The 24,157-nt window shown below is 36.0% G+C and overlaps 2 protein-coding genes across 4 annotated transcripts in view; one reads left to right on the top strand and one right to left on the bottom strand.

The window, feature by feature from the left end:
- The window catches only part of LOC122137492 (transmembrane protein 211-like), a 133,909-nt gene extending 119,877 nt beyond the window's left edge, over positions 1 to 14,032 (top strand). For both annotated transcript variants that reach the window (XM_042724855.1, XM_042724856.1), the window contains one exon: positions 11,768 to 14,032. In XM_042724855.1, the coding sequence (XP_042580789.1) occupies positions 11,768 to 11,994 (227 nt within the window). In that variant the 3' untranslated portion in view covers positions 11,995 to 14,032. The remainder of the gene's footprint in view (positions 1 to 11,767) is intronic.
- Positions 14,033 to 14,205: 173 nt separating this feature from the next.
- Positions 14,206 to 20,108, bottom strand: LOC109076745 (spermatogenesis-associated protein 22-like). Of its 2 annotated transcripts, XM_019092411.2 has the most exons (8): positions 19,577 to 20,107; positions 19,151 to 19,209; positions 18,733 to 18,873; positions 17,948 to 18,086; positions 16,470 to 16,791; positions 16,126 to 16,231; positions 15,957 to 16,054; positions 14,206 to 14,621 (listed from the first exon to the last, which is right to left on the bottom strand). In XM_019092411.2, exons 2-8 carry the CDS (start codon positions 19,182 to 19,184, stop codon positions 14,430 to 14,432), a joined length of 1,032 nt encoding a protein of 343 aa, XP_018947956.1. In that variant the 5' UTR covers positions 19,185 to 19,209; positions 19,577 to 20,107; the 3' UTR covers positions 14,206 to 14,429. The 2 variants fall into 2 exon arrangements, with proteins under 2 accessions (XP_018947956.1, XP_042580788.1); XM_042724854.1 differs by lacking the exon at positions 19,151 to 19,209 and having other exon boundaries at positions 19,577 to 20,108.
- Positions 20,109 to 24,157: the final 4,049 nt, after the last annotated feature.

Below are 24,157 nucleotides of genomic sequence, written 5' to 3'. Positions count from 1 at the left end.
TTCAGTATCTGTTTTAGATAGAAACCGCCAATATTTAATTTCCTCAGCTTTTTTAAATTGAAAAAAGTGTGCTGTTTTTTAATCATATTCAACCTCACACACAGAGAGACAGAGACAGAGCTCTGAATTTCAGCTAGGTCTGTAATTTAATGTAATATTGGACATTTGAAGGTGCTCCTCTTCTCTTCTCTTTCTCAGACTGATTGAGCGACAGGCGGAGAGAGAGAGAGAGAGAGAGAGAGAGAGAGAGAGTGAAGGGGAGCAGAGGGTCAGCTGGCCGCATGCACAGGGAAATGGAAATGAATAGCAATTTCCAAGAGATGTGTGCTTTCCCTCCACCACATCTCCTCCTCTCATTATTGAGACTTACACTTGGAAATGACTTACAGGATGATGAAAGTGTTTGTGTGAGTACAGTGAGGTCCAGACATGTGAGACCACTAGTAAAATTTAGCATTTTACTTTTTTTTTTGGTTGCAAAATTTTACAAGTTGATTCCCCTGAAAATGTAAACAGTGTGGCTATCAAACCTTTGCTTTGTTTATTAGCATACCGCCCCCAACAGTAAGATAGGCTCAACCAATGGCATGAAGTTGGGGCGAGACTGCCTGTTTTTTCTGACCAATGGCAAACTGGAGGAGTGTTCAGGAAAGTATTTCTAATTCTGTTTACAGAAATAGTGCAGAATTTTAACACTTACTTAAAGAAAGGTTACACTTTATTTTGATAGTCCACTTTAGACCTTCTGCTAACTATAAGTAACTTTGCAACTACATGTCAACTAATTCTCATTAATTTGCAACCACATGTCTACTAACTCTCAGAGTAGACTGTTAGGTTAGGTTTAGGGTTAGTAGAATAAGTTGACATATACTTGCAAAATATCTTATAGTCAGGGGTGCACATAAGTGGTCCGCAGGTCTGCATGCGCGACCAAAATAAAAAACGCACTGCGTAAATAAGTTCAGAGCGCCCATTTGGGTACCGACATGGTTGACAGCTGTTAATACACAATTACCATTTTAGATCGACAAACTGTACTATATAAGGTTTCTTTTTTAACTGAAAGCATAAATCTAGGCTATCCCATGCCGTTTTCATATGCAGTGTGAGGACCAAACCAAATCTCCAGGTTCTCATCCAGACTGAAAAAATGATGTGCACCCCTGCTTATAGGTTTTTGAACCCATCAAAAAAAAGTGTTAGAAGATATTAAGCAGACAGTCCACTAATACACTAATGACTGCTAGTTGACATTAAGTTACTTGCTGTAAGTAGAATGTCTAAAATGGACTATCAAAATAAAGTGTTACCTAAAGGAATAATTCACCCTCAGGACATCCAAGATTGTTTTTTTTTCTTCATCAGAACAGATTCAGGAAAATTTTGCATTTAGCACATCACTTGCTCACCAATGGATCCTCTGCATTATGGATTATTGACTAAGGCTATTTTGGCTTGAAGTGACGATTTAAAGTTGGCTTTTCACTTCACAAGACATTAATAGAGTCTACTTGTGGATTACTTGTGATGTTTTTATCAGCTGTTTGGACTCTCATTCTGACGGCACCCATTCACTGCAGAGGATTCATTGGTGAGCAAGTGATGTAATGCTAAATTTCTCCAAATCTGTTCAGATGAAGAAACAAACTCATCTACATCTTGGATATGGTCAATATGGCTCACATCTTTGTGTGTCTTTAGGGAGGTTTATATACTTTCATATATTTGTGTTTACAAATGCTACTTATTTAAGTACTTATTTATCTGTTCTGAGTTGCTGCAGAAGCTTCTGATCAACAGTAAGAGATCAAAAGAAGCATTGAAAATTATAGTAAATGGAGTGGTAGAGGTTGAGCACCTGTCCTTTTGTGTTCTTTTTTCCATTTTGCATCAATAAAAGAGAGCGAAAGAGAGATACAACAAAGAGCTTAAGCAAAAAAGGCAAAAACAAAAGCAAGAACAGCTTTTGAAAAAGTCGTTTTGATATATTGCACCGTCATGGAGGCGTAATTAAACAATATTTCTGGGCTTTGGTAGAGCCCCTCAGCATATGCCGTATGTCACCTCGCTTCATCATTGACAAGCACACAAGCCTCAGCAAATAAACCAGAGCAGGGCCGGCAAATAAGGATTTATTAGACTTTTATATATTTATACCTTTCTTGTGCTTTTATTCCAACCCTTTAAATATATTTACATGGGAAACAAAAACTATATATATATATATATATATATATATATATATATATATATATATATATAACACAATATCTTTTGCATGGGATGTTTTTGCATGAGATAACAACAGAGCAAATACTGGGCATTAATTGTTGGTTTTCTGTTGTTAACCTTGTTAGTGTATTATATCGGCCATTATAGCAGAGCCATGCAAGTTTTGAGATAGTAGCCTGGAATATTTGCTAAATCTGCAGCACAGATACTGTAAGTGCAAACACAACCCTGAGGAAGAGAACAACAGACAGCTGATGAGTATGAGGGTGATGACTCTCATATTACACAAACTCATGGGAGACCCATTTCCCTCATGTCTATTCAGTGTGTGTATGTAAATGCATGCGTGTGTGTGTGGGTGCCTGCTGGCTTCAATGCCGGTTCATAGTGCAGAACAGATAAGCACAGCAACATTTATCCTTGTATTTAGACTGTCTTTTCCTCTTTTTTTCCCTCTCCCTGTCTATATTCCATGGGTGTTCAGAAAAAAATTCCATGGGTGTTCAGAAATTAAATGAATTTATAATTGATAATTCTTTCTATAAATAGTATATTATTTTTTTAAAGAAATTATTACTTTTTATTAAGCAAGGATGTATTTTAAAAAATTATTTTTTAAAATACATAAGTTCTTTTGAACTTTCTATTAATCAGAATCTTGACAAAAATGTTAAGAATTTCCTAGAAAATATTTATTAAGTTAAATGAAGCCTTCTTTCAAAAACCTTAAAAAAATCGAACTGACCCGAACTTTGAAATATTATTATATTATATTATGTTATATTATATTATACAATAGAGTGTATAAAAACATTAGAAGTGCCCATTTAGATGAAAGAAAGAAAGAAAGAAAGAAAGAAAGAAAGAAAGGAAGAAAGAAAGCAAGAGGGGGAAAATGTATTTGTAGAATGGTGAATAGAGGTAATCATGCAGAGATAGTAATCTTTGCATGATCTCTAGCTGATTAAGCTTGTTAGGACAAGCTTGACAGACATTGTGAGCATCTTTCTCTCTCACGTCCTTCAAAAGTAACTCAATCCAGTCCTGTGCTCCTCCCAACACTAACCAAATCACAACATCCCACTCCTGCTGTTAATTCATTTTGACCAGAGACAGAAGTTGTGTGGTTTCAAGGAGCAGACATGAGCAGAGATGCAGAGCAGCTGTAATGAAGCCATCACGCAGGGACTGAGAGGACTCCTGGATGGCCTGACTCAATCTGGGTGGCGTTCACTGCTGTCTAATTAACTCTAAATGCATTAGGGAGCAGTTAGACTGCCTGCCAACAGCTCAGAGACAGGCCTCTAAATCAGCCCGCTGTTAGATATAGTGCAGAGTCACCAAGAGAATTATGGGTAATAAAGTTTTGCTAACCATTTATTTGTCTGGTCATGAGTTGTAGCTGTTCGTGAAATGCATAAGATGACAGTAGAGATTCATTTGGAAAGGCCTGATACTAATCCACACACCTGTGAATAATATTAACACGCTTTACTGTTTCAGCAAACAACTCTGATAAGAGAGCTGCACTTTTTTAGAAAAAAATATTGATTTTATTAAAAGTTAATGTATTCTTGTTTCCTGATGTACCTTCATCTAATTGATTTTTGAAGGCAGCACAGGTGTATCCTTTGCTGTTTTTGATATCCCACAATCCTGTGCGTTCAATTAAGCATTTGAAAGTTGGGGCTGGTAGTCAGTTTGTGTGTAAACGTAGGTTTTTGACACTTCCACGTTTGATGTCTAGCAGAAAATTTGTCTTGTAGTAATGAAATATTTGCTTAGTTATCAGCAAAGCTCACTCTATTTTGTTGTACAGTACATCATTTTTCTGTTATGCTGCTTCAAAAGTCTATTGAAATGAGGTACCTTCATGCACAATCACTGCCTGCAATGTCAGTGCCTGCTGCCTAAGCTTTCAGACAGCCACAGTCACAATTGTGAGATGCAAAGTTGCAATTAAAATGAATACTAAATCCTGTAATTAAATAACATTTCCCTTTTTTACAATGCTCATGAATGAATTACATACTGACAAAAAAAACATACTAAAGCTGTTTATTTACAGTAAAAATGTGATAAGTTTTCATCAAAAGAGACCGCTCATTTGCATGTGAAAATATGAATTAGCACAGTTTACCGGGGAAAGAAAAACTGTAAATAAAATGTAAAATGATTTTCCAAATGCACTGTTTTAATTTAAGTCAAACATATACAATACAAATGTTCAAGTACCTAAATTACATAAAGTACTTAAATCAAGTACCAAAAAACAAACAAAAAAACTATTTTTTAGTTTCAGAATAATGGTACAAAGGTAGAAAATAATGATAACACTTTTCACAATCTAGTTCTCAACCTTTCTGACTCCATGGCCTCCATTGTCCATAAATACACTGTATTTGAAAGCACCACAACTTTTCCAGTTTGTTGTGATTTACTGAATGAGATAAAAAAAAAAATGTACTCAAAGTTTCTACTCAATAAAATATATTAATTCTAGAAAAGTTTAATACAGTTTTTTGAGTTTAATTCAACTTTGTTGTATTGTTATTTTCGAGATCTAGAAATCAGCCCTGGGTTTTCATAGGAAAAAATAAACAAAAAACAATTTGGGTAATTTAAAATAAGAAATATTATAATTTTGAATTGGTTCATTTTATTTTAATGCTTGTTTTATTTTAATTAATAAAGTCATTTTATTCCCACTCAAAAGCTTGCTGAGGACCCCTCTATATTTTCATCTGTATTTTTGTAACAGTACCTGTGATGCATGGTTAATATAATTAATAATTGTGTTAACACTTTTTTTCTCTCTTAAAGCCTGAGATGAATTGTAATGCGAAGAGTAGTGAGAGAGGAGACATGAAACGAGAAAGAGGGGGAATGGGTTCAGGAAACGGCAGGAGCCAGACTCAAACTCGCACCTCAACAAGTCAGAGTGCTGCACTACCCTTCAGGTCTGCTCTCTGATGTACACTGATGTAACTGTTCATCTGAAGGCTTAACAGTTTGTGCTGTAATTTGTGAAGGATTCAGAGACTCAAAGAGAGCACAGCGCTGGCCGAGTGTTGCTCGATAATTAAGTATCATTAGATTCTCAGTCACTACTCTAGAGCTGTATTTACAGAGACAGAGCTGTGGGTGTGAAGACAGCTTGCTTCTGCTCATCTGTTTACTCTATGTGTGTGTGTGTATGTGTGTGTGTGTTTCAGAGAGTGAGCTTCAGAAGTTTGTACAGCCTCAGTACTCATGAGACTCTCAGATCATATGTGGTGAGAGAATAAAGAGAAAGAGAGAAGTCTGTAGTCTCAAGTGTAACTTTAAACTTAGAGAAAGTTTGAGTTGTTGTTTTATGGTTAGTGCAGGGTTTTCACATCTTTTCTATCAGCTGAACTCCTGTGACTAGGCCCACACAAAATACTTTATGTTTAGTCAATATTTAGGCTAATTTGATAATGTTTGAAACTACCAAAAAGAGTTTATAAAAAAATCTTTTCCACAGATTTTCCTCCAAATATAAATATATAAAAATATAAAATATAAAATATAAATGAAGTTTTCATATTCCTTCTAGACCTGTCATCTAAATTATTTACTTAAAAGTTTGGAAAGAAAATAATTAACTGTAAAAATATATATATATTCCTAAATATCAATGATGTATATATATTACTGCTGTTGATGAGTTTAAAAAGTAATTAATTAATCAAACAAATGTATGTAATTAATACATTAATCACACACAAAACATAACATTTGTAATCATAACTGAATCTCCAAATTTATGTGGAAACAACATAAAGCCAGTATTTGAAATATTTGAAATGTTAAGTATTTGTCATCAATATCTGGGGATAAAATTAGTAATCATCATTCAGCATTAGAGTATAATTGATTCATGTATTTTCATGACAGCCAAAAGTATTTTTGAAAAATTTGCATAGCTATCTCAGGAAGTGGAAACATGGATGCTGCATTAATTGCATTCTTTAAAGTGCTAAACAGACAACACCAAATATTAATCCAAAACCTTTTTTCCAGCTGTATTAAATGTTTTCAACAGCGACACCAGTGGATGAAGTGCCTCACATCTCAATAAACTCCTCATTTGCTGCTTATTAATAGTTAGTAAGGTAGTTGTTAAGTTTAGGTATTGGCTAGAACTAGGGATGTAGAATAGGGTCATGCAGAATATGTGCTTTATAAACAGCCAATGTGTTAATAATAGGCATAAATAATGTTTTCAATACATGTAATGAATTTTAAACCATCTTCAATTTTTGTGATCAAGCTTATGCATTTATTCTTTTTAAGCATTTATTTCACAGTTAACATTTCCAACTCATTTTCAGTAGCAATTCAATCACAAACATAACCCTCTGTTATCACGTGTCTCCCATCATCCCCAAAGAGACTGGTACAGCACTATCATTCAAAGTAATGGTGACGCTGACCTCATCACGTCCAATGAACATGTCATAATGAATGGCTGTGCTGGAAACGCTCTGCTGTGGTCTGGGTGAGCAGATTCAGAATCAAGCCCTGTGAGACGTGTGCCACGGGAGGGGCAGGGTAGAATGTTATTACACTATTCACTGAATCTCATCATCAAATCATTTGTCACCAAAGCACATATTGCCAGTGGATTACAGCAGCGGCCACAGGTCGCGTGTACTCTATGTGTGGTTAGTCAACCCTGCCAAGCAAGAAATGTGCTTCTGCGGCTTAGTATTGCTTTAAGATTGAGGATGGGAATAGGACAGATAACCTCTAACCTCTCACACCAAACACAGCGCTCACATAGGAGACTACGAAAAAGTTTCAATTAAAGAGACAATAGAATATAGTTGCATGATATATCCAGCTTTGAAGGTTGGAGGAGAACTGATGTTGACTGCATAACCGATGTCATGTCTGTGGCTACAACACTCGTGCTTGCAAAAATCAATTTCTGGACTGAGATTAAAGGATAGATCAACCAAAAATGAAAATTCTGTCATGATGTACTCGCTTTCATGCTATTCCAACATGTATTCTGATTTCTGACCATGTTCACGGAGCAGCAGTCAATGTCATAAGACTTGTTTATGAATGTCGCCATCTTTGATATTAATTTAGTCACTGTGTCTGTGGTTACATCCGGTAATAGTCACAAATAGAATACAGGCTTGACTTTGGTTACTCGTTCTTTCAAGCCAATATTGTTTGATAGAAGAAATCACACATCAATTGTGTAAAATTTGTTTTGAGTCTTTGGTTTAATTTGCCATTTTGTCCGACAAACCAACCAGACAGAAGAGTAGATTAACATCGGTGGACTTTGAAAAATGTTGTGTATTGACGTCTTTCCGCGGTTGAAACTACATACCTTCTGAAGTTCATTCATATTTATTTTGTGCTATAACTAGTAAAGAGGAAGAGATGATCAGTTCACAGTTCCAAAAACTCAGTGGGACCCTCCGTTCTGCACATTCAAACTGCTGTGTCCACATTTGGTTACAACACATGCAAGAACTAGTGACATTTGTTGGGCAGTTTTTTTAATCTGAAAGTGGACACAAATGAGATTCTGAGATGATTTCAGACCTTTGGTGGAGAGGAAACATTATTAGCGAATTATGACTAAATTTCAGTCTGTTCCTCACACAAAGTTAACATACAAATAGTCATTACAAGTAATCTGCAGGTGGATTGGAGAATTAATTGACCATTTCATCAACTCAAGGTATGAAAGTCTTCATCAGAATACTCCATCTGCCATCAGACGTGCAATCTGGGTTAAATGAAGTGACGGGAACACTTTTTGTAAACGAAGAAAACAAAAATAATGACTTTTTTTATCAGTTTCTTTTTAACAGTCTCCTCTGTGTCTCTCCATATCGCCGTATGCTGCGTATGCTCTTCTGTGTCATCCACGCCACAAGGATGGGCTGTTTCTACGTGTATTTAGCTTTGATTTGAAAGAAAACTGCACATGGAGAGACACAGAGGAGACTGGTGACAAAGGAATTGTTGAATATATTCGTTATTTTTATATTTCTTCGTTAACAAAAAGTGTTCCCGTCGCTTCATATAACCCAGATTGAACGTCTGATGGTAGATGGAGTATTCTGATGACGACTTTATTACTTTTTATGGACCTTGACACTGTTATTTACTTGAAAGTCTATGGGACAGTCTCAAGCCTCCAGGTTTTCATCCAAAATATCTTAAATTGTGTTCCGAAGTGTAAAGGTGCTTTTAAGGGTTTGGAACGACATGGGGGTAAGTGAAAAGAAATTTTAAGTTTTGGGGTGGTTTTACTGTTTTTGTGCTATATGGAGAAATGAGTTTTGAATATTGTCAGAGATTTGGCATTCTGGGTGGGGTTAGGAAGATCATTCCACCAACAAGGTACATTGAATGAAAACGCTATGAAAAGTGATTTTGTGTCTCCCTATGATGGTACCACAAGGCGTCACAGAAATCTCAGGCTTCTGGAAGGGATGTAGACTCATAAGAAAGAGTGGAAGTATTTCATAATTTTACAAGCTAATAGATAAGTTAAATCACCATGAAATCGCAAAATCAACTGTAATGATTGAATTAATTGGGGGTGGATAATTAAATCCCACCCTACATTTTTCTTGGTCAGGAAGCAGTTTCACTTCAATTTATGTCACTTGCCGACTTTAAATGATTTACTATGGTAGCTGACAATATGCCTTAGATGTTGTCAGTAGAGCTTAAATGATATGTAATATTTCTTTAAAGTAGGTCTTTGGTGTTGGAGTATGTCCTTTTTAAAGCAGACTCTTTTTGCTTTATGTACTCATTGACCCTGAATCTAAGTTTAGCCACTTTTAAGTGGCTACCCTACTGTATATCATTTGTGAGTCAAAGCCACATGTGAAAACAAATGAGCAAAATACCATCAAGTCCACTTTGTAACACTGCAATTTGTGAATCAGGTTGATGTGTACTTTCAAGTGTCACACAGCAGTGTGCCATTCCTTACTCGCACACACACATACACATGCTCAAGATTTTATCTGATCCAGACTGCAATTGGCCCTGAGCTTTGCAAGCCTCTGCATCGAAGCCCTTGTTGATTTGACCCGCTTTAATTAAACTCCATACAGTTGTGCTATCTGTGCGTGTGTTTTCATTGAAGATTGCCTTCGAAATGAAATTTTATTGAATAGCTTGTTGAGTCTCATTGAATGCCCTGTCATCTGAGTGTAAACATCCACTGATAGCGGTTATTTCCCTCTGCTGGAGAAGCCGCGTTTGACTGCGTCTTTGTGCAGATACAGTCAAAGACAGAGAAGGACATTATGATGTCATTAGCAGAGCAGCTTTGAGATGTCAGGCCTCCGCTGATAAACACAGGCCAATGTAGAGCGCAGCTGGATGTGAGGCCATTAAACTGAAGGCAAAGCACTGTTCTTAGTGTGGTAGCAGAGATGAGAGGGGCTTCTGGGTGGTTTTGTGTGGAGAAGCTGAAGAAGGATAATAAATAGATGAATTAAGATTTTCTGCGCCCCGGGTGAAAAAAGCCATTAACCGCTTATGCAGAATGGATGCTGATTGGTCAAAACTGTCATGCTAAAATACTGTATATAGAAACCCTGTTCACCACACCACTGCACTGCAACAGTGGAACATCATGCTGTTATCTTTTATAATATTTTAAAATACAGTGCCATTCAAAAGTTTGGGATTGGTATGATTTTGTGAAAATTTTGAAGAAAGCCTCTATCACCAAGACTGCATTTATTTGATCAAAAATACAGTAAAACCAGCAATATTGTGGAATATTATTACAGTGTAAAATATCGGTTTTCTATATTAATGTATTTTACATTATCTATTCATGTGATCAGAAATCACTCGAATATGCCGATTTGGTACTCAAAAACATTTTTATCAATGTTGAAAACAGCTTCATATTTTCATGGAAACTGTCATAATTTTTTTGATTAATAGAAAGTTAAAAAGAATATAATTTATTTTTGAAATAGAAATCTTTTCTAACCTTATACTGTGACTTTTGGTCGAATAAAAGTATTAATTTCTTTTAAAAAAAAACTTTTGAATGGTAGTGTATGTGTATAATATTATTTCATAACATTATTTTTATTATGTAGTATTTAAATAGTCATTAATCTTTTAACAGTTTATAATAGTTAGGCATTGCTTTTATTGGTGTGACCATAATTCAATCAAATTAAAGATGCATATACTCTGCCAGCATAGTAATGGATCCTGATTCAATAGATATTTGACAGCAGATGATTTTAACTCAGTTGTTCTGCCATGGGCAGTGAGCACTGATACTGTCTGAGAAAATGGATCGCCCAGAAACTCTCCTAATGGCTTTTCTCAGTCACAGTACACCCCCCACATTCAGGGAATGTCAGTCATCATTCAATGAATTTTGATTTCAGACATACATGGGCTGATGGTTTTGTGTATATTTGATATTTCCATGGCAAAACTGGAAACAGTATTCTTCCATTAATGGTCAGTTCAGCAGAGACACAGCCCTCTACTGCCACACTGAGCATTGTTGTTGCTGCTACAAGTATTAGTCACTGATCAGAAGTAAGGAGGTACTGTATGGACCCTTTGCACATTTCTGGGGGTTTTAAAAAGCAGAAGTCATAGGTGGATAAACTAACAATAAATATAATTTTTGTGTTCCTAGCTGCTCTAAAAGCTAAGGATAAAAACAATAATGTTTCTATGACTTTACAAAAAAGGAAATTAACTGATAGACTATGGTGGTCAGAAGAGAGAAAGATGTCAAAATTGCTGTCGCTCTCTCAGCCATTGTATTAAAAAATTGAAAATTTTTTTTATTTATAACTTCAATATCAATGTTAATAACTGTTGAAAAGTGTAATCAGAGTCTGTGAAAATGATCTATTATGGGCAAAAATTATGAATTTGGTTGGACTGAACAAAATAAATAAATAAATAAATAACCAACAGAATTTATAAACATTTAAATGTAGATATTCATAAAATCTCTCATTTTTATAAAAGGTGTAATTTATAATTTTAGAAATTGTTTCTTTAATAATAATGCTGGTAAAACAGGTTTTTATTTTAGGTCTTTTTTTTTTTTTTTTTACTGATTGATGTATATTGAATTTATTGATTAATTTAATGTTTTATTTTAATAATTATGTATTTGCTTAAAATAAACAAGACAAAATTGTCTGATAATAACCAACCACTTAGTTGTTAATCATATTAAAACCATTTTATTTTCTGTGGGGTCTACAGCATGTCATTCTGATTAATAAATTGTTCATATTTAACAATGTTATGATACCATACAAATTGTATGTATTTTATATGTACTTCAAAATGAGAGTTTTGAAATTAGAATTTTTTTTTTTTTAAAGCAAAGCACAATTCAAAGTAAACACTAAGTCATGTTTGTTATTGTCCCGTGTTAATATTTACACCTAAATGTCAATGGACTTCTCTCAAATGCACCCATATTTCATTTGCTTCCTCTCTTGTCTCTCCTCTCTAGTGGTCATTATGGCATCTGGTTTACTGGTTTACCCCTTCGGTCTCAACTCCAGCCTGGTCAAGTCTTTCTGCGGAGACTCGGACATCTACTACTCCGGGGAGTGTCAGATAGGATGGGGCTACATGCTGGCTATCGTAGGTGTCATGCTCACCCTCTTCCTGCCCTTTTTCGCCAAGTACGCCCCCAAAGAGCAGCTGTCACCCACCCCACTGCCCACTCTTTTATAGAGCACTAAAGACCACCACCTACAATATTCAACCTGCTCAGCCATCATAAATAATTATTAAATGATCAAAGATTTGAGGTTGGACAGATTGCAAAGTCTCAGCATCATTTGCCAGGGTTAGTAATAATGATGTCATGAAGATGATGTTGCTCTGGAGCAGAACTCAAGACCCTTCATTTCTTCTATTCTCATTGTTTTTTGTTTTTTAGTGTCTTAATTCGATAAGGTCTTTTTTTTTTTCTCACAGTCAGCCTGCCAGGTGAAAAATTTGTTCATATGGATTTTGCTATTTTTTTTTCCTTCTTTCCAATTTATTTTCAAGCTCTGTTCTTGATTGAAGACCTCTTAAGGATTAACTACTGAAAATATCGGACAATGGACCATGGTGCAAATTAGTATTTTTGAAATTTTGTTTGCAAGGATCAAAACTAAAAATAGCAAATTAAATTAAATTTGAGTAACAATTTCCAATACTATTTTACTAAGAATTGTCAGCATGCAATTAAAGGATAACAAAAACAAATGGTAGGCCCTTCTTAAATGGACTTCTTCTAAAGTATCCAACAGGTTTAAAGGCACCGTTTCAAGTTCATTGAGAGAAACTGAACTCAAACCCAAATCTGACAGTCGGAAGGTTTCTAGCACATGATATAGTACCTATTCAAGGACCAACACTGTGGCTTTAGTAAACTGAAACATTTTTATCCTCCGAACAAGTTTTAATTTACAGGCATCTGTCTAAATTTTCTTCATTTTGTTTCTCATAACTCCGCGAGGGCCATTAAGGAACTGTATTGACAGTATGGACCAGGCCGTTGCTTCAAACTGCCATGGATGGACCACAAGCATGGACTTTTCTCAGCTGTATGTGAAAGTGAAATGATCCCACAAGTAAAACCATTTGTTTTCCCAAACTGAGTGAACAGGATATGTTGTGAAGTCTCCTTTTGCGTTCTTTACTGTAACACCTACTAGTACTGAATTAATCAGGATTACACAAATCAGGAGCAAGGCTGTTCTTAGTTAAAGTTGGGCTTAGTTAACACTGAGACACTACGTTCTGGAAAATACCAACTGCTAACCAACTTGTGCCTTTTAAACATTGCTAAGACTTAAGTACCTTTCATCAGGTAATCTTTGTAAATGCTTTCTTGTTGGATTAACATTGTGTGATTATTTCTGTACGTCGCCATCTTTAATGATGATTAGTTTAAGCTGAACGTTTTTAATGTTGGCGCCCAGCCGATGGCCTGTTTTGTTTTGAAGGGGTTGTAAAAAAGAACAAAACAATAAGAGCTAAATTAGCAAGTCATTGAACAAGACAGGACGACCAATTCAGTCCTGATTTGTCATGACAGATTTATGTATTTCTTTGGGAAATTTGCTGTAACCATCAAATTAAGCTAGTGTGCTATTGCATTTACACTTGGCACAGCAATACGGTGAAGCTAAAGTTTCTACTTGGATCATTCCACATTGCACTTAGCTCACTTTTGCTGTTGTGATCCATTTGTGTGTTATGTGTTCAGACTGGCTAAAAAATTGGCACTCAACTGCCCTCTTTCGTAGATTTAACACAAAATTCTATTATGATATAGATGTGCTGACAGTGAAACAAACCCACTCCCCCCCAAGATGTGTGTACTTGTAACTGTTAAGGGTAGCTGAGGCTCCGAGAACAGAGCACAACTTTAAACTGGCATGAGATGTCAAATATAACAGGCCCTTTAAATGTGTTTATGCAGGAGTACACTGGTGTCCTCCGATTGCCTTGATGGTGATGGCAACTTGCATTCTTGAGTTCTTGTATGTAAAGTCTGACTACTGGTAGATCTTAGATCTTGTAGATTAGTGCTGTGGGTTTCCCACTGTGTTTTGGTTGTAAATAATTCTGTAACATGGCACCCTGATGGTTGGTTCCCTTCTGAAAGATATATTTTGCGATGTTACCTCATCATTGTGTTTGTTTAACCTTTGACATCTTTAAAAAATTGTTGTTATGTGTTTCTTCTTTGTAATAAAGCATTTCATAAACTTAGCAAATGTATGTCTTTTGAATGAAGACACCAACAAATCTTTAAAAACAATATTTGCCATGTTTGGGAATGGAGTAGAAATAGTTTTTAATGCAACAATTAACAATATAATAATGTATAAATTAGAACTCAAATATGCACACAAATTTTAATAAATACAAAATAAATATATTATCACAAATTTAAATAAACTATGTCTGCATAGTTTAATGGTAACTAAATTTATATAAATCTAAATTATAATTCAAGATTACATATGCATATAAATCATAAGCTGTTTTACAGTCACTGACCATTATAGGTCATTCTTTAACTACTTAACAACTAAACCAAAACCAACCCTAACTTCAGTCTGTGCTGTGCTAGTTTAATCTTTCTCCTGTTACTCACTCGATCCACATCACATTTCACTGAGAGCTAGCACCACATCCCTCATTTTTGCATCTGACACTCTCACAGCCTCCAGGGCATTCCTTTGCTCTGACATTGATGCAGCTCGGACTGACACACAAGTCATTGTGTCTTTTTGCCTGTTGTAGTTTCCAATGCAGCGATGCACCTGACCTCTGATCAGTCTGGGCAGTGTCTGATCCTGAAGAACAAGTACACATACAGTAACTTGAAACTAAAGGTTTATGATGTCTATACCACTGCCAACATCACATAACAATGTGCAGTCATAATGGTCTATCTTATTTGAAAAATAGAAAAATGCGCAATGGAAAATAAGTGGGTGTCAAAAACTAAAGACAGCAACCTTGTTTCTTTAATTGTTTCTTCAGATCTGTATCTGTAATGTCATCTCTGATATAAACCAAATACTTCAATATTTAAAAATAACTTCAAAAAAAAAAAAAAAAATATATATATATATATATATATATATATATATATATCATTATATATATATATATATATATATATACACACACAAACACACACACAAACTACCATTCATTCAAACACTTAGGGTTTAATTTTTGTGGAAGAAGTCTCTTATGCTTACCAAGGCTGCATTTATATTATCAAAAAATACAGCAAAAAGAGTAATATTATAATGAAATATTGCAATTTAAAATAACCATTTTTTATTTTATTATATTTTAAATGTAACTGATTCCTGTGATGGGAAAGACTGTTTTTCAGCAGCCACTATTCCAGTCTTCTGTGTCACATGATCCTTTCTCAATCATTCTAATATGTGACCCTGGACCACAAAACCAAAAACTATAAATGAATAAATAAGCTTTCCATTGATATATGGTTTATTAGGATAGGACAATATTTGGCCAAGATACAACTGTTTGAAAATCTGGAATCTGAGGGTGCAGATCAAAATATTGAGAAAATCACCTTTAAAGTTGTCCAAATGAAGTTCTTAGCCATGCTTATTACTAATCAAAAATTAAGTTTTTATATATTTACTGTAGGAAATTTACAAAATATCTTCATGGAATATGATCTTTACTTAATATCCTAATGATTTTTGTCATAAAATAAAAATCTATCATTTTGACCAATACAATGTATTTTTGGCTATTGCTACAAATATATTTGTGCTACTTATGGTTTTCTGGTCCAGGGTCACATATGCTGATTTGATGTTCAAGAAACATTTCTTATTATTATCAACGTTGGAAATAATAGTGCTGCTCAATATTTTTGTGGAAACTTTAATACATTTTTTCAGCATTCTTTAATGACTAGAAAGTGATTAAAAACAGTATTTGATTTTTTTGTAACATTATTCAATCTAATGTTTCCTTACCAACCCCAAACTTTTGAATGGTAGTGCATTTAATAAAAGACAACAACAACAACAACAATAATAATATTAATATAAAATGATACAATTGTAAAAATGCATTTGTTACAGGGGAGAAGAAAAGATGCACCTCTGGAAGAAAACCAATATTCTCAAACTCACAATTTCATAGTAAAGGCAGTGGACCACCTCTTTACCATCCCTCATAAGAAATTTCTTTGCTCCGTGTTCTCCAACTGTAACTGCAGAGTCCAGTGTAGCTGTAAAGAGAGACAGGACAGTAAGACACAGATTTAAATCAAGGGGACCGCATGTGTGATGGTCTCCTCACCAAACATCTCAAACAGCATTGGTACTCTGTTCTTGTACTGGCTCCAGTGCTTCATTCCTTCAATAACAGCAGTAATAACATGCAGCAATGTCTCATGAGGGGGCTTCTATCCAGCAGGAGAGAGTGTAAATCAGAAATGTTAGCCGAAAAAAATAAAACGGCATTTTATATTGTGAGGCAGAAAATATTTGAAAAAAGCAGTGCACAAAAATGCTGCAGGTTCGCAGCATTGCAGTAAAGTGGAACAGACTGTTTTTTTTATATATCTTAATATATTTTTAATATGAATGTGACTTGCCCCTTAATAATAGAATGGGGTGCCCCTTAAATGAAGTCACACACACCTGCTGCTGAGGGGTGGTCTTTTCTTTTGCCCACATTCCACTGGCTGATTGTCCAACAGGTCTGAAGTTCTCCTTTCCAATGTGACTATGAGCTCCAGGGCCCTGAGTGCTTGCTGCTGCAGGGGTACAATGCTGGGGACGGTACGGCATTCTGGGGGAATTTGTCGGCCTGTTAAATGACTGTTGATTCTGGATGCTGCTGGACCATCTGGGCTGGCCGAGTGAAACTGAGCTGCTCCTTGGAAAACCACCATGAAGCTGGGATCCAGCTGCTGGCATCGAATCCTGTCTCACTGGAGGCCTCTGTTGCCCTGTCTGTGACCTGGAGGTAAAATGGTGACAAATGCAAAATTTTATGTCACACATGTTTACTAAAAATGTGCATAATGTGGTAAAACTTCTAAACAAGCTGTTTTTATTCAACTTCAAACTATTATACTGTATAAGTTAATCAACCTGAATACGTACCAAGGTTAGGTTACACTTTACAACAAGGTTTGACTATACAGTATAACATGCATTACCTTCCCTGAACCAACAATGAATGGTACATTTGTTACAGTATTTATCAATCTTTGATGTTAGTTAATAAATACAGCTGTTCATTGTTAGTCCATGTCAGCTCAAGTCAAATAATATTAACAGATACAAATTTTGTATTATTGATTTTAATTTTTAATAATTTATTAGAATATGTTGAAATGAACATGAACTTAGATTAATAAATGATTTACAAATATTTTCATTGTTAGTTTATGTTAACTAATGTAGATAAAGGAATAGTTCATCCAAAAAAGAACATTTTCTGAATATGAATTCATCCTCAGGCCAGGTTTCCATAATTGCTTCTGACCAAAACACAAGTCCATAATTCATAATAATGCTTCCTCCAGTGAAAAAGACCATTCCCTGTCGTCCTCTCACCTCAGAATCCACCAGCATTTTGTTTAGAACTGTTTTATACTGTTCTCACTCGTAATCACAGCTTGATCTGTGCATATTTCTCTCCTGATTCAGATGAGACAAATTTTTCACTACAGAAAGAAATATTATGGATAGAATACTCATATTTCAGGTAGAGGCAACAGTTTGAAGATAAAACCCCTCAATGATGTTTTTTTTATTTAAGTCTATAATTGCAATTTTTTGTTTGTTTTTTTTTTGATGGACTGGAGTCATGAAGATTACTTGTGGATTTTTGTGATGTTTTTATCAGCTGTCTGGACTCTCATTCTGACGGCACCCAATCACTGCAGAGATCCATTGGTGAGCAAGTGATGTAATGCCAAACTGAGGATAAGTACATTTTCACCCAATTTCCATTTTGGGTGAACTATCCCTTTCAAGTGTTACCTAAGGTTAGTTAAATACTATATAAGTGAATCTTAAGGCTCAGGTCAGGAAGAAATAGTTTCTTTACAGTCTTCTACAAGACCTTTCTGGTATGTAGTCATGATTTCTTAGCATAAGTTGTGTACCAGACATAGGCAGGTTTTTTTGGGTGAGGTAAAGGTGCATATCCCCGTCCTGCCACACCAGGTGAAGGAGCAGATCTCATGCTGGCTTGCTGTGATGAAAGGTAGGCTCCCTGGTTCCACTGACCTCTCTGACCCAAAGCTAAAGAGAAACCTTGGGTTATATTTGAAAAAACATAATAGCGAAAGGCAGAAAATGACATTATTTTAAGAAATGACAATCAGTTTTGTCCGCATACATACTGTAATTAGTATGTAATTGCCTTACATTTCAAAATTTACAGATTTTCCATACTACAGCGTAATGAATAATTCCAACTCACAATATTTGCAGCTTTACCCCCATACATACAGTACATTCACATATGTATATACTAAACACCAATTCTTTACTGATTGATAGTTAATATCATCACCAATGAGGATAAAACTATCCTATAACCCAGCTCTAAACTGCGCAATTTATTATTTAAATAAATAAATAATTTGAATTAATCTGTGAATATAACCTATGAGCTGTCTACTGACTCCTATCAAGATAAAAAAAAAATATATATATATATAAAATGTGCAAGTGTAATTTATTTAAAATTTTACTTTGAATAAATAAAACAGTTAATTTAGATGCTACCACATTAAGTACAAACTAAAGTTAGCTGACAAATAATTTCAGTGTGTTATAGTGTAACATAAAGACCATGAATTAGAAATGTGAATATCTGGCATCTGAACATTGGAACAAAGCGCTGAATCAAGATTTGAGTGGAAATTTCAGTGGAAATACATACGGGGAAGAGCAGAGGAGGAAGAGGAGGAGGTTTGTGTCTCGTTGTAGTGGCTGGTAGTGAAGAGCTGACTCTCTGAGGGATTAGATGTCAAAGGCAGCCTGCTCCTTTTCCTTTGATTAAACAGAGGCATGGAGAGACAGCCTGAAGAAAGACAAAACACTGCTTTGATTTCAGGCTCTAGCAACCTGAATAAAACTATAACTGCAGCTAAGTGTTGTATTAGCAGATAAGGAGTTCAATTATTTTGACGGATTAGGCAAATTTATGTCCAGGGAGGTCCCTGAAAATAAAATCTATTCAATTGCAAGCAGGTAGCTAGATTATTTTGATAGATGGCAGACTTTGACTAATCCAATTTATTTTCTGTTGTGTTTTTCCATCCAAGTAACACAAGCATATAATAGACAGCAAATCCTACCTGCAGTTGGTCTCTGGTTTTCATTCCTCCACATCCTGACAAATCACTTCTCACACTGACTGAGAGTTAACAATATTATTGTGTAAAAGTGAAACAGTAATTCATTGTCATTATTCATTCATTTACAATAATTCAATAATAACTTTTATATGTACGTTAACGTTATATCAGTAAGCAGTTGCTTCAGGGGGTCTGCGTTCTCTTGTTAATAGTTGTCTTAATTTAACTTATGTCCTTTTCTGTCTACTGTTGTTTTTACTCTCTCAACTCAGCTCAAAATCTCAAGTATTGTTGAAATATTAAGTAAACATTACTTTTATGTAACACTTAAGCTGTTTTTGTTGTTGTTGTTCTTGTTTTTAGGATTTGCTAAACTGATTTTGCTAATGGTAAAAGTCCTTCATGAGCAAATCAAACTGTGCTTACCAGTACGAAATGTCGTCAATGAAGTGAAAAGATGTGAATAAGAAGCGCTTATTCAGTAGTTTAAGGCGTGACTGTGGTATAACCTTATATTAATTATTTAATATCATTACATTTTTGTTTGTTGCGTCAAATTCGTTTTGGCGCGAGTGGCGCGTGCGCTAATGAACTCTGAGTCATACCCGCGAATCGGTTCTTTCGAACAGTTCGTTTCAAAGTGCTAGGAATTACAAACTGATTCAGCGGTTCTTTCTACATAACGGCCCGGTTTCACCGAATGGGCTTAGTTTAAACCAGGACTAGGCATTTAAATTAAGATTTTAAGCAGCTTTTATAAAAATGCCTTAGAAAAAAATGTTATAGGTGTGCATCTTGAGACAGAACAATGGCACTGACACATTTTAAGGTATGTCAGGCCAAGATATTTTCAGTTAAGACAACTCAAACACGCATTTTAGTTTGGAACTAGCCGCCCTTAAGCCTTGTCTGTGAAACCAGGGGCATATGTCTCATAAATACTGTCATCTCATTTGTAAACAAGTAGGCTACTCATAAGAAAAAAGAACAAATTTGGGACAAAACTTGTTAGGGGAAAAATTGTTGGATATAGAGACAGAAATTAGGCCTATGCCAAGAGGCAGCTTATAATTATTTACACACAGTAAATCTTTGTGCGAATTTTATGATATATTTTCATATTTTAGGGTTACAAGCCTTTGTTTGGTTAGGGTAAAACAAAAAATTATATTATGAAGACCAGTAGCGGCGCCAGGATTTTTATTGTAGGTGGGCCTCCAGAAAACTGGATGGGCCAGTTAAAATAAGACCCCCCCCCCCCCCCCCCCCCCCCCCCCAAAAAAAAAAAACGTGTTTCCCTTCATCTCCGTTCCAGCGCTTTTCTGCGGCACTGAGGAGGACAGCAACTTGTATCGCTGTCCTCCGCTCAGTGCTGAAGGCAAGCGAACAAAGAAATACACCTTAATTGTTGGCAGTAAGCTAAATTCATTTATCTCCTATGAACGTTCAATACACAAAAAGACTGAAACGGAATTATATCTTTGGAGGTTCTGTTTCTCTCCATTTATTTACAACACGGCGGGCAGGGAACTGTCCAAAATTATTTAATTGTTTCTTATGAAATTCAGAATGACAAGAAGAACTATATCGGCATGAAATAACAGCAGCATTGAATCTGACACAGCTGCTAAACACAAACAGTAGGAAAACGGCCAGACACTAACGATATCGTTACCCTAACTTTTAGCCTATACTTGCCTTGCTGGTGTGAGGGTGTGCCTACTACGGGAGGACTTGATGGGGAGAGGGCGGCCGAGCAGGATGGTAAGTCGCAACTTAAATTTGCAGGAGTTTCCTCCTGCTGTTCCTCGGAGCATTTCTTGCTGAATTTAAAATAAAATAAGCAGCTTTGTTTTGTTTTACGTTTCATATCGGCAAAAACTGTCTGTGTCTGTCTTGAATGAATGACGTCCGCCAACGTCATTCACTTCATTGGATCACTTGCTGGTGGGGTAGAAGCCGCTGATTGGCTGAGAAGATTTCGCTCAAAGCTTTCCTCGGGCTGGTTATTGGATGAACCGCTAGAATGAAAATCACTCACTACTCATAGGCCTGGGCCAAAATGGGTGGGCCCGGACCTTAAATGGGTGGGCCCAGGCCCACCCGGGCCCAATGGTAGCGCCGCGGCTGATGAAGACAGATGGTTTTGATGTGATCTTGATGTGACAGTATAACAACAAAATTTTTTAATAAAAAAAAATAATAGTTAATAATTAAAAAATCATCCAGTCATGAGACAAACGGATCAATCAAAACATTGCTCTGTTAGTACACTTTTTTTCTACCATCTTATTTCCAACCTTTCTGTTGTTCTGAGATTTAGAGGTTCATGTATTTGAATCTGTTCTCCTGTTTACATCTATTTACATTATTAACATCTTAATTTTATGGTTCGTTTAAAGGGGTCATGCGATTTCAAGTTTTCCTTTCTCTTTGGAATATTACAAGCACTTGGTGCATAAAGAGGATCTGTAAAGTTGCAAAGACTAAAGTCTCAAATCCAAAGAGATATTCTTTATAAAAGTTAGAAGAACAGAGTCAACCACGCCCTCCTAAAACAGCTCGTTTGAACACGCCCCCACATGTCTGTGTCATGATGTGGGAAGATTTGCATAACGCCGCCCAAATGTTCACGCAAAGAAAGAAGGTCTACCTTTTATTCTAGCTGTTGCCGCCACCGCCATTTTGTGGAGACGCTGTGTATTTCGTTGTGTAAGCGAAAATACTTTGTTTGGCCTTGCAAAAGAGGACACAACTAGAAGTCAGTGGTTAAGCTGTTCCAGAACAGTCCAACCCAAATATTCAGATGTGTGCAGCACATTTTTTACGGAGGAAGAGGACTGTTTCCTGAACCAGTAGCCTGCAATGCATCTGTGGCACAACAGCTGTTTCTATAAAGTGAGGCAGTTCCAACTTTGCAAGGACAGTCTAGCACTTCTGACTCACAGCCTGTAAGTTCATGTTTTATATTAAAATAATTTGCCAATGATGATTCAAACGCGAGTTTTGAGCAGTGTAGAGTAGCACTTGTTGTTTGCCGTCAGATCACAAATGCAGACATGGTCTTATGTTTACGTGCCGCGATACGCAACACGTAAAAAGACAGTATAAGTCTTTATAATCAGTAATTATGTCCTAACTGGATGCTACAAATGCCTCGTTTGAAATGGGTTTTATTTGTTTTGTCTCATCGTGCTGGGAGATGGCATCACAGATTCACAGTATGGTAAGTGGCGTAACATTTCCGTCACATGCTTGAGGTATTCGACCAATCACAAAGCACTGGATAGCTGGCCAATCAGAGCACACCTCACTTTTCAGAACAATGAGCTTTGTAAAAATGTATGCGTTTCAGAAAGGCAGGGCATAGAGTAGCAACAATAATGAACATTATCTGGAAAATAATGTGTTTTTTAACCTTAAACTGCATAAACACATTGCATTACACCAAATACACAAAATAATGTTCTTTTAAGCAATGTCATATGACCCTTTTAACATTTCTTGTATTTTCTGGTTGGAAACAGCTAAGTAGTATGTGACTGTCAGAAATTTGACTTTTCCCACAATAGTTTGTCACTTCAGAGAATTCATATAGCCTACACAAAATAGCTGGCTCTGATCCACCGAATTATCCTGTTTTACATGGATGATTATGCAAATGACAAAGAAATGAAAATTTTGTGCTCCTGGAGCTGTTTTAGTTACCAGAGTGATATACGTCTGGATGATGAAAAGTCATATAGGTGTTTTGAGAAAGTGTTGAGGGTAATGTGCTACTGGAAATATGATAAATTCATATGATATCTAGCAAATATAACAAAATAATAATAATAATAATAATAATAATAATAGCAAAGAGTTTTACATGGAATTAAAGTATACATTTCGGTGTATAAGAAAGTATGGATGACCCATTTCAGGTGTTGATAGTGCAAAGAAACACAAAAAGGATAACTTTTGACTAATTAAATCATAGGATGTCAAATTCAGTTACTGCAGAGCTGCAGAGTTAAGCTCCAACCCTAATTTAGCACACGTGAACCACTTAATCAAGGTCTTCTGGATTACTAGAAATTTCCAGGCATGTGTTTTGGAGCTCGGCAGGACAGTGGTCCTCCAAGGACCAGAGGCTGACACTTTAAATAATAAAGGATTAATTTTTAAAGATATTAAAAATGTTACAAACAATTTCTGTTTAATAAAATGAAAAAAAAAATGAAAATTAGCTTGTGTTTTACTGAACCCTTTCAGATGAATCTATTAAAAATTGCCCTGGCTATTCCAAGCTCTATCATTGCAGTCAGTGGATGTTACAGTTGAACAGTCCACAAGTCATCAAATAAAGCTTGTGCATTCATAATAAACATGCATCACACAGCTCCGGGGCATGAATAAAGGGATAACTTTTCCATATTTCAAACATAATAAACACTTTTTTCTCACTTCCGTTATCTGTCATATACGCGGAAGCCGTTCCAGCGGATGACATAAGACATCGGCGTTGTGTGTTGTACGTCGGAGTTGCGTGGTTAGTGAAGAATAATGATGGTGATGTATTTGAAGTGCTGGTCGATGATTTGAAGTGAAAAATGTGAGTTTGTTTAGATATATGTCAGGGGGAGACTGGTTATCCTTTGCTATATTAAGGAAACTTGTCAGAAGCAAGACCAGGATCCGACTGCGGATGAGCATCAGCCGGACAGTGGGGAGGGAAGGTGGTGAGTCAGCACTGGAAAGCCGTCGCTGGAATCCAGAGGCAATGCAGAGAGAGAGGTGAGTGGAGTCGGCTGCCTGGTAGATACAGGCTTCAGAGTAACGTGAGGCAAGGCAGAAACCACCCCGGAGTCCTAGAGGGCCAGGCAGGTAAAAAGGACAAAAAACAGGAACACCAGACCGACTAGACAGGAAAAAAATAAAGCGGGGTCAGAAAACTTCGACTAGCAAGTAGAAGATTTGAGCTTCAAACAATGCTTATGGACTGACACAAGACAGCAAACACAAGGG

This window comes from Cyprinus carpio, chromosome B5 (genome assembly GCF_018340385.1).
Source record: "Cyprinus carpio isolate SPL01 chromosome B5, ASM1834038v1, whole genome shotgun sequence".
Classification (NCBI taxonomy): Eukaryota; Metazoa; Chordata; class Actinopteri; order Cypriniformes; family Cyprinidae; genus Cyprinus; species Cyprinus carpio.
This window is presented reverse-complemented; position numbering and strand designations above follow the sequence as displayed.

Excerpts from the sequence above, each read along its gene's own strand:
- LOC109076745 (XM_019092411.2), bottom strand. The coding sequence starts at position 19,184 with ATGTGGAGGAATGAAAACCAGAGACCAACTGCAG. Across the intron at positions 16,792-17,947 it reads AAAAAACCTGCCTATGTCTG|GTCACAGACAGGGCAACAGA; the intron begins GTACACAACTTA and ends TTTTACCTCCAG. Across the intron at positions 16,055-16,125 it reads AATGCTGTTTGAGATGTTTG|CTACACTGGACTCTGCAGTT; the intron begins GTGAGGAGACCA and ends CTCTCTTTACAG.